Source organism: Canis lupus, chromosome 4 (assembly GCF_011100685.1).
Source record: "Canis lupus familiaris isolate Mischka breed German Shepherd chromosome 4, alternate assembly UU_Cfam_GSD_1.0, whole genome shotgun sequence".
Classification (NCBI taxonomy): domain Eukaryota; kingdom Metazoa; phylum Chordata; class Mammalia; order Carnivora; family Canidae; genus Canis; species Canis lupus.
Window position 1 is genome coordinate 62692022 of NC_049225.1, and position 10740 is coordinate 62702761.

The window sequence follows — 10740 nt, forward strand, 5'->3', positions numbered from 1 at the left end:
CTTGCAACAGTACCTGGAATTTGTGAATTGTGTCAAATATTAACATGGATAAAATACTTCTAAACTACATTTACTTTCCTTTTAAAAACTGTTCACAATTGTGCTTCTAGTCTTGATTGGTGCCATTCCTCATTCATTACATTTTCAAGATAGAGTTTGGTTGATGAGCCACAATTCCACTTTTGTTTTTCTTTAATTCATAACAATTATTACTATCTTAGAGGACACTCATTTTTTATGTGCCAGGCACCCATCTAAGCTTTTACACTTCGTAACTCTTTTAAGCCCTATGGCATTAAGGGGAAACACTTTCATTATCCTGACTACATACATGGGGAAACTGAGGCACATAGAGATTAAGTTACTTGTCCAAAAAATATATAGCAAGCAGTGAAGAAAATCATGGATTTAGAGCAGTTGCAGTGTTTTAGCATAGTTACTAATCTCTCTAAATTTACTAATCTCTCTAAATTTTAAGATGATTTTAGAAAAGAAAAGGCTGTGTCTCAGTTTGGGTATGGTTTAGGTGCCATGAACTCTCTCATTGCCAATTTTGATTCTTTAAGTAGTCTTGGTAAAGTCAATGGAATTATTTTCCAGAGACTTATGGTCAAATAAATACATTTTTAAATGACTCTGATGCTTCAGTTGCTTTCCTAGAGAATGGGAAAAGCAGTCTACTGTGTACCTCTCTTTGAGAAGGACTTTTTTAGGTTTTTAAACTTTTTATTTGGATATAATTTCAAACTTCCAATTAAGTTGCAAAAATAAAGATAGCATTAGAAATACCCATATACCTTTTACTCAAATTCACTTATTGTTAACTTTTTACTCTAAATTTTTTTTATCATTTGTATGCTTCCTTGAAATACATATGGCAAAAGAACTATAAAGTTATATTTTTTCTTTCCAAATCCTTTAAGGGTAAGTTATATATGCTTTGGTCCTTCCCCATAATTCCTTAGCATATATTTCCTAAGTATAGGGGTAGTCTCTTTTGTGACCACATTACAATAATCAATTTCAGTAAATTTAACATTGATTTAATAATTTATGGACAGTATTCCAATTTGTCAATTGGCCCTCTAGTGTTATTTATAGCATTTTCCTCCTTGGGTCCAGAATGCAGTCTAAGGTCAATTACCTTTTACCATTTAGCTGTCACATTTGAGAATAATTTGTTATGCCAGATTTTATTTTTGCCATAGTCTAGAAGCCATACCCATGCACGTATATAATCTTAATTTAGGTGGGCATCTGATGAAAATTAGACATCTGATAGATTTTTTTCATTATTACTTAATATCTTACAATTCCTAATGATGATTAGGATGTAGTCGTATTAGTCAGAAACTAGTTTTAATTAGTTAACTAGTTACTAACAACTATTTCCATTATATTGTATGCCTAAGTGAATTAGACTTTTTTTTTAAAGATTTATTTATTTATTTATTCATGATAGACACAGAGAGAGAGAGAGAGAGGCAGAGACACAGGCAGAGGGAGAAGCAGGCTCCATGCAGGGAGACTGATGTGGGACTCCATCCCGGGACTCCAGGATCACGCCCTGGGCCAAAGGCAGGCTCTAAACCACTGAGCCACCTAAACTGCCCTTTTCAAAGATTTTTTGAAACATAGTTGAACTTCCAACAATAGCCTAATGATATTAATCTAATTTTAATTTTAGAAAAGACTTCAATTTTTTGGATCTAATTAATCAAGTACAGGATTACTGGAAAAGTAGGGAACTCCAAGAAGAAAACTGAGATACTGTCTAGTGTGTAAGAGAAATGATTGATGCTAACAAATATAACATAAAAATTTTAAACAAATAATCAGGATGTTGTTTAGAGGCAAGCTGCTGATTTTATCACTCCCCCTTGCTAAGACACACATTGGTCGCTGTTAAATCTGACGTTTTTACTCTGATCGTCAATGGCAGCTTTAAAATGTCTGTAGCATCCCAGGACAAAGTAACAAATCAACTCCAGGAAGGGCTGTGAAACAGTATCTGCAGGCTCTTTCCTTTCCCAAGAGCCCATCCCTAGTGGCAGGCCAGTAGCTTCTGGGCACTGGAGAAGTTATGACCCTTGTCCTCCCCAGGGTTGATGGCAGCCTGTTTGTCTTCTGCAACTCCCTTTCACCTTTCTCTGGGAAGCTGGGGGTGAAAGCTAACAAACCCTACAGGTTCCCAATCATTATTTAAACTGCCTACCCAAGAGGCCCCTCTGCCTTCACCAAATTTGGTGGCCACAGTTGGGAGCCAAGAGTCCCCTAAAATCATTTTTAATAGTTAAGAGTAAAGAGGGTTTTCAGAAAAGGGACAAAATTTTACAAAGATCTTAGGTCATGGTTTTTGAAAAAAAGATTGTATCTATTGGTTGAGCAATGTTGGCAATATTGACTGTTTTTTGCTCTTCCGTCCCACAGGCCCAGACTTCACTTCTTTGCCTCTTGCATTCCTTTGATATTTTTAATACACTTAGGCAATGAATTAGCACTCAATAAATTGAAAATTCGTATTATCTAGTTACATATTACTATGTATTACAGGGACCACCAACTGGTGTCCCCCCAATGTCAGATTTAGGCTCTAGTAGTGTGACTTGGCTGTCTTAATGTAACCTGCAAAATATTGACACACATTCTCGAGTGTCATTACATAATCCCGATAAACCGTGGAGGTGACTGTGGCAATCCACCTCTGCCCCATCCTCACCCCAAGTCCTTAGAATTCCAACCCTATAATGCCTATTTCTGTAGTTGATATTCCAATTTCTAGAATGTGCTTGTCAAGTACTAGTCTATTTTCACTTCTCCTTATGATGTGCTTTGTTTTTTAGAGATCTAAGATCCATTTTATTTAGATGAAGGAAGATAAAGGGTTCTCCTGGCTCTGGAGATGAGCTTACAAAAGGACAGCTAAGATGATGGTGTTTGTAGGTATGCAGTCGCTCCTGCAAACGGGTTGCTGGACCTTACATCCCTTTATTTTTCGGACTCCACTGAAGTGATTTGTAGTTTACTTTGCTTTCGAGTTGCTATTGTCCTGGCTCACTCTACTTTTCAGCAAATGTATCATATACACTTTAACTTGAAAGCCCAAACACCTTCTTTCACATCACCAACAATTGAGACCATTGGCTTTTTAAAATTTTTTTATTTTTTCACTCATCATTTATTTACAAATACACATTATAACTTTTATATACATTGCACATTTACATGGTAGAAAAGTACAAAACTATATATTTAAATGAATTTATATTTAACTTGCCATGTTTGAAAATATAAAATTGCATCAGAAAAAAGTATTATGAAAAGCAAGAAACTTGAACTGATAAAGCTTTGATATAACTTTTAGTGACACATTGTTTGAAAAAGAACTAATTTAAGAGGTACAGCAGACTAGCTTAAAGGAAACACCTAACAATAGGTTGAATGTATAGCATTCCCTTCCATCAGCCTCCAGATACCCACATCACTCAATTTCTTTGGATTTGTAACATCTCAAAAGTACATTATGAGAATTCTAACATTACTATCACCCTGTCTCTCACAAATCACAAGAGAACTGAACTAGGAGTTTCCTCAAAGGTGTATCCTCTGTACCTTCTATTTGAGTCAGTTATAATGCCTTTTGGTCAGTCAAGATTCCTTGTAAACAAAACCCGAGGGATCATGTATGTACAGAACAGGCAGCAGAGAATCCAATAAATAAACATGACAGAAACTGACATGCAAGTTTGTTAAAGTGGAAAAAGAGTCTAACGACGGTGAGATGGGAGGGAGACAGATGAGTGAGCAAATAGTAAGGAATGGACTTAAATGGTTTACAAGGAAAAAAAAAAGCTTTTACTTTACAAGCAAGAGACCTCACAATAAATAACAACTGCTCTTCCTTTCACGAATAAATTTCTTCAAAAACAAGGTGTACAGTCAACCAGACATTTTATGTATAAATTATAAAACATGACACAGTATAAATAAATGTCTACAAGTCTCAACTATGGGCCTCATCCAGTAGACCTCACAATGACTGCCTCTCCGTGTCCAATGAGTAACAAGGTGGCCTGGGAGAGAGCTCTAGGACAAAAGTCCTTTATGTATAGTTTCCCCCCCAAATAAATAAGCGTACACTTATTTACAAGTATGGACAATATATTTTTTTTTCTTTTTTCTTTCTTTCTTTTTCTTTTTCTTTCTTTTTTTTTTTTTTTTTTTTTTTGACAAAGGCTATGTCAACACTGAACATTGGTGGAGGGTTTACCACTCTAGAATGGAAGATATAGGAAAGCTGTAGTCCTGGTCTTCATCTTCCTCTTCTTCCTCGGTATCTTCCGAAATGGCTAGATGGGGGAATACAGGGGAGCTGTTGTTTAAATACGGACAACAACAGCGCAGAAGCAGCTCAGTGTATGTTTTCAAAGCCCTCTGATACAGCCATATTACAGCGTTGCATTTTTATGTGACTTGCAGTGAGATGCTTTGTTTTTGGCATCTGCTGTTATGCAATAAGTTTAAAAAAATTTTTGTTTTAAACATAATCTATGAAGTCAAAAACTGCAGAAAGTTCTGAAGAATCAATGGCTCAGGTTTTACGGGCAGATTCCTGAAATTAGATAAAAAGCGCTCTTGTGTTCTAGGTATAACTGCTTTGGGTCCTTAATTCAGAGTTAGTAGAGGCAACTGCGAAAAGCAGCAGCCCATGTGTGATAATATAAAGCTGTCTTTGAAAAAGAAAAAAAAAAAAAAAACTTCTGAAGCAGTTAGTTTAGATTCAAGTGTTAATAAAGCAAACGGCAAAGCACATAACTAAAGCAAAATAATTAGGGGCAAATGACTAGGAGTGGGTTTTTAGAGGCAAGCCCGTTGATGATCCTTGGACAAGTCCTAAAGTCAGGAAACATTCCAGGGAGTTTTTCTGTGGACCACTGAATTGCTGGTGAAATTTAGCAGTTACCTAATTTAAGGAGAAATGGGCTTATATTGGAAGGTTTTCGTGCTTTTCATGTCTCCATTCCCTAGGGCTTGCCTGGGAAAGCCTCAAATTGCAGCAAGGTTAAAATTGCACTTACAGTTGCAAGATCCGGAGTGCTTTACTTCCAGCAGCACACCTGAGGAGCAAGCAGCTTCCTTCATGGCACACTCGCTGGCATACGTGGCATTGTCACTGGCACAGACGGGCTCCTCAGACTTACTCTCAGGGCACAGCTCATCACAGAGGGAACACCGGCCTCTGCCAACCTTGAAATCCCACAAACACTTTTTTCCACCGGTGCACTGGATATCTTCACAGGACTTTGCTTCTAGGATATAATATGCCGGTGATAAGTAAACTGATTTCCCCTTTTCCCCATATCTCCCTTTCCTTAGTCCCATCAATAAATATAAATACACAATTTATTACTCACTAATAGGATAGTGGAGATATCATGCAAAAATGCTTGATAATAAAATCGAAACTCACACACATTTCCTGCATATCCTATTGGTACATGAAAATAGTATTTTGGGGGAACGGATTACCACAGGATCCTTGAGTTAAATATGTATTTGATTATTTCCCACAAGTGGAATCTTTTGAAAGCTAAAGCATTCCATCAGTTATTAGAAACTGGTAACAGATTTTAGGAGCTGTTAAGCAATTATTTCTTGCTTCCAGCAAGTCTAGCACCTAAAATATGTGTAAAATCGAGTGAGTTCTAAGTTTCCTAAGACAGAAAATTGTTTCCTGTTTCTTGCTGGCATTTCAACATATATACCAATGCTTCTTGAAGATAACGGTTTCCTTGAGGAATGCTGTATTTACAACAGTTTCCCCAAACTGGACAGTATGTAGGTCTCCCTTTGGGGAAACGATGCATTAGGAGAGGCTTGGGGTTTATTTACTGATTAACTCCGCAGTTTTAACACTACACCTAGCCGTTCTGATCCTGTTTCCATTTTTCCTTCCTTAATCCAGAATACCTACTGATACACTTTCCCTCATAGGCTAATCCAATCGATCTGCCCAGTAGGCAGGTAGCCTTTCTCAGGTGACAGGCACTGGGGTAAGTCACTCCGTCATTCCCACAGAGATACTGTTCAGAGGAGGTGGGCTCTGGGCACATCCGGTTACATGTCACACAGTAGGCATTATTTGTCTGGTCCACCACACATGTGGAACTGCCTGGACAGAACACATCCCGACAGGTCTCTGAAATAAAGAGGGAAACTGTGTCAAAAACAGGCACTTCCTGGCCCTTAGGCAATGAGCATTTGGTATTGCCAAGGAAATCCGAAAAGGGAAGGACCCAGCTTTTCAAAAACCAGTTTAGGAACCTTGTGGTTTTCAAGAGAAAAATCTATGACTCTAGGTTGACCCCCTCAGTGTTCTGAAGAAGCCTTCGGGATATATATATATATATATATATATATATATATATATAGACTACTTTATTTTGCATCATTATCATCATAATTATTAGGCTCTTATAGTGGGGCTGTACCATCCCCCAGAGGTCTTCCAGAAGGTCCACCTCTGGCAGAAAGTGGGAGGAGGGGAGCCAGGTAGGACCTACTTTTACATTTGCCCTGGTACTGGACTTCCAGCTCCGGCTGCTCTTTACATCTGGCCTTGAGGAGTGCACATTCGTTACGGTAGGTTTTCCCGTCCAGCCCGCAGACTGGGCCCTTCCAGGTGATGTTGGAACAGTCTGGGGCACAGACACAGCGGGGTTTGTTCTTCTTGTTCATTCGGCATTTTTTCCCGGGGCCACAGTCCACGTTTTCGCAGGTCTCTACGAGGTGGAAAGGGGCATGGATCAAAACCTGGGCCAGGCAGTCTGCAGGTCAGCCAGGAGGGTGGTGGAGACCTTGTACAGTCGGGTGGCCAGGAGTTCGCACCAGAGGGGGCCGGCTCTCTCCTAGAAGTTGAGGAGGGGGTGGAGGCCGTGGTCTGCACCCTATACCCGAAATCTGCCATCGAGTGGGATTCAGCACCATACTTGGCTACTAAGTCCAGGAAACTTTGGCAACTGTGTTTAGCCGGAAGATGTGTAAACAGGTGAGATTCAACCCGAAAGGCTAACCAGGGCTGGGGGGGAGGGGGTTAGGGTGGGGGAACAAGATAGAGGGAACCCACGGACAGAGCTCGGCGGGGCCCAAACCCCAGCAGGGCAATGGGGAAGGTGAGGATAAGACGCCCTCTACTGAGGGCCTGCACACTGGGGAGGAAGAGTCCTACCTTTGCAGGGGATGCAGTTGGGGGCGCCCCCGTTGAAAATCATCCACTTGAAGAGCGTGTTGTCATTTACATCCTCCTCGGTCCACGAGGTGCTCAGGCGGCCGGTGCTGCAGCACTCTTCCTTGCTCAGTTCTGTTTTATATAGGACCTGGCAGCGGCCGTTCTTTGCTTGGCGGAGCCAGCAATTCCCAGCTGCGAGGAGACAGGGGTGGGAGGTGGGTGAGCGAGAGGCGGGGGTGGGTGGGGGGTGGGGGGGGAGTGAGAGGAGGGAGGCGGCGGGCTCGGGAGGGAAGGAGACCCAGCGGGGATGGGGAGGGAGTGACTGTGGAGGAGTAGAGAGAGACGGCAGAGAAAAGCAGAAAATAAATCGAAGGGAGTGAAGAGGTGGGGAAAGGGGGGGGGGGGGAGGCGGCTGCAGAGGTGGGAGGTGGGTGAGGGGGAAGCGGGGCGCGAGCCAGGAGCCAGAGCGCCCCAGCCCCTATCAATGTCAGTTACCAGTGACCCAGACACAACACGTGCAGCTTGCATTGACTTTTACTAGACTGTTTACTTTTATTCGTCCCATTTCATAACCTGCAGCGACTCGAAGAGCAGATTAAAGAACCTGACAAAAACAGGATGCGACGGATGTTTTTACATGTCGGTTTCACGTAGGCGGCACGGGTATTATTTGTGACAGGGGTTAAGAAAGTAGGAGAACTTGAGAGAGAAGGAGAAAGAGCGAGGAGAGACCCACACCGACACGCACAACAGGAACACATCAAGGAAAAAGAAAAAAAAAAAAAAAAAGAGGCACTTGGGAAAAATGAAAGCAAAAAAAAAAAAAAAAAAGAAAAAAAAAAAAGCAAAAGCCAGCGGGCCCTGCCCGGAGCTGCCCCGCGCGGCCTCGAGGCGCAGCCCGCCCGGCGGCCCGTTTTGCAATCCGCCAGACCCGGAGGACGCCCGCGGCCACCGCGAGCTTTCGAAATCTCCGAGGGCTGCTTTCGCCGGCGCCCACGTCCGCGGCACCCGGGCAGCGCCTCGCCCCGAAAGGCGGGCAACTCAGCCGCGCGGTGCCGGCGGCGAGGGGGCAGTGCCCGGGGGACAGTTTACAACACGCTCAGGACGCTACCGCCGGGGCCAGGAGGGCTCCGGGTCTGCCTCGAGAACAGTGTAGGGGGGCTGGGGGGGGGGGGAGAGGCAAAGGGGGAGCTTCCTGCTCTTTCACGTTCACCTATCTCCTACCTACCGAGGAACCTTTGCAAGTTCATTTTCCCTCCTTCCTCCCCCCTTTTCACGTTCGGATTTTGGTCGGGAAGACTTCTTATGAATCATCTATATAACTTGCACGATAATTGGCCGGCAAGCTGCTATTATTATTATTACTATTGTTAATTATTATTCAAAAAAAATTGGGCCAAAAGACTAATTGGAATACATCTAATTTACAAAGAAGAGACCAAACTTTAGTCATTTGCTCTTTATGCATCTCAGAATTTAGAGAAGTTGTGAGCTCCTCGCTCTTCTACCTAAAGTTAGTCGGAGGAATGAGGCACAGGGGTAAAAAAAAAAAAATGTAAACTACTCAAAACACTCCAGGGGAGAAAAAAAATTTTTTTTTTTTTTTTTTTGCGGGGTTTGGAGGGGGGTGGTTGGGGGGTTGGAAGAAGCATCCACTAGGCAGAAAGCTACTCTTCCCTCTAAAATTTTCAGCATCCACATCTCCAAGTTTGGGCAAAGTTGCTGAAACCACGTCCCCCCGGCCACCAAAGACATTTCAGGATCTCCCCCCCCCCACCCCCCCGCCGCCATCCCCCGGTCATTTCTCAAAGTATCCAAAAGATGTAGGAGGGGAAGAGGGGTAGATGGCAAATGGATCGGCTGAAACCTCCAGGCTACTGATGCTTGTCCCGTTCTCCAGAGCCAACACCGGGGAGATAACATCTCAACTCATTATGTCCAGAACTTGGAGCATCTAACCCTAACTACTGAGCGAGGCTCGGGCTCACTCCCTTTTCCTTTTAAAGGATAACCGCGCTCCAAACTCGGCTGGCGGTCCCAAAGTGTCACTGCCTTCAGTCTCCGCACTCCGCTCCATCCCGGAGTCGCTAAGTTGGTCCAACATCTCCCGAGAGCAGCGGTGCCGAGAGCAGACCCAGCGCCCCCGACAGAAAAGTACGAAGCCCCGGCCGCAGCCGAGCCTCCCCTCGCGGCGCATCCCCCTCGCTTACCCTGGGCGCTGCGGTCCTCCATGAACTGGCACAGCAGCAGCAGCAGGAGGCAGAGCCCGCCGGGCGGGTGCCGGGGACCGACCATCCTGGGGGCAGGCGCGGGGCGAGGAGCGCGGCGGCGCGGGCAGCGGGCGCGGCGGCGGGTGGCTCCGGCGAGCGGCGCGCGTCGCAGAGGCGAGCGGCGGAGGGCGCAGCGATCCCGGCGCAGCCCCGCGCTCGCCGCCGGCCGCCCGCGCGATTCAATGGACGTCAGAAGCCGGGCGCAGCCGCGCTTTAAATCTAGACGGGGGTCTCCGCGGTTTGCGGTGGGCGGTCTCCCAGTGTGTGGGGCAGCGGGAGGGCGGCCGCGAGCTGGGGTGTGCGCGGCTCCTTGGGGGTGGGGAGCTTTTAAAAGTTCAGTGTGAATCAGGTGACATTTCCCACCTTCTGGAAACCCTTCCCAATTATCTGTTGGAGGTGCCCGAAATCAAAGCGGCAGGAGGGGAATCGCCGAGTTCTTATTTGCGTAGGAGGGAGAGGGAGGGGGAAGGCGCAGGGGCGGGGGGGTGGGGGCGACGCTTCGGGGGTGGGGAGCGGGGAAGAACACCCACTTCAAGTCCTGCACGCCGCCGCTCGCAGGCAACGCCGGCGCGCCCGGGGTGGCGGTGCGTGCGTGCGTGAGTGTGAGTGTGAGTGTGAGGAGTGTGAGAGGGGGGCGCGCTGGGGGCGCTGGAGGCGGCGGGCGGCGCCGGGGGGAGCCCGGGAGTTGGTCTCCGCTCCGCCGCTCCGCCGCTCCGCCGCTCCAGGAGGACTTTGCAGACGCCCCGAGAGCCCGGGGCCGCTGGGACCGCCGCCTGCTCGCGGTCGGGGCGGAGCGCGGGGCCCCTGGCCGCCGGGGCGCAGCGGGGGCGCAGCCGGGGCGCAGCGCACGCTCTTAGGCCCCCGCGGCCCCGGCGCGCGCCCCGCGGGGTTTTGTGTCTGGGTCGGGGCTGGCCCGACTCTGCGGCCACCCCCGGCCCGCAGTTGGGGCTGCGAGCCCCGGCCCGGGCGCCTTCCACCTCGGCTGGGAGGGGCCGAGACGCGGCCCTGGGTCTCGACGAGTCCCGAGCAAAAGAAAAAAAAATGTTGAGCACCCCAGGCCCAGCCCCCCCGCCCCCGTCACAGTCTCGCCCTCTCCCTTTCTTTTCTCCCCTTTCACTTCGCGGCGTCTGGAGTCGGAGCCCCGAGCGGGGGCGCCGACGTAGGCGGTCTGCACCCCCCCCCCCCCCCCCCCCCCCCACCCCACCCCCACCCTCCCCGGCGCGGAGACTCCCCAGTTTCTGT

The 10740-nt window shown here is 46.8% G+C and overlaps 1 protein-coding gene across 3 annotated transcripts; it reads right to left on the minus strand.

Moving 5' to 3' along the window:
* Nucleotides 1-3140: 3140 nt before the first annotated feature.
* FST (follistatin) lies at nt 3141-9567 on the minus strand. Of its 3 annotated transcripts, none has more exons than XM_038535120.1 (6): nt 9439-9567; nt 7229-7420; nt 6564-6782; nt 5975-6199; nt 5079-5306; nt 3141-4349 (listed from the first exon to the last, which is right to left on the minus strand). In XM_038535120.1, exons 1-6 carry the CDS (start codon nt 9521-9523, stop codon nt 4267-4269), a joined length of 1032 nt encoding a protein of 343 aa, XP_038391048.1. In that variant the 5' UTR covers nt 9524-9567; the 3' UTR covers nt 3141-4266. The 3 variants fall into 3 exon arrangements, with proteins under 3 accessions (XP_038391048.1, XP_038391047.1, XP_038391049.1); XM_038535119.1 differs by having other exon boundaries at nt 5079-5309; XM_038535121.1 differs by having other exon boundaries at nt 3141-4612; nt 5079-5309.
* Between the last annotated feature and the right edge of the window lie 1173 nt (nt 9568-10740).

Excerpts from the sequence above, each read along its gene's own strand:
- FST (XM_038535119.1), bottom strand. The coding sequence starts at position 9,523 with ATGGTCGGTCCCCGGCACCCGCCCGGCGGGCTCTGCCTCCTGCTGCTG. Across the intron at positions 7,421-9,438 it reads GGAGGACCGCAGCGCCCAGG|CTGGGAATTGCTGGCTCCGC; the intron begins GTAAGCGAGGGG and ends GTCTCCTCGCAG. Across the intron at positions 5,310-5,974 it reads CTATGAGGGAAAGTGTATCA|AAGCAAAGTCCTGTGAAGAT; the intron begins GTAGGTATTCTG and ends ATTATATCCTAG.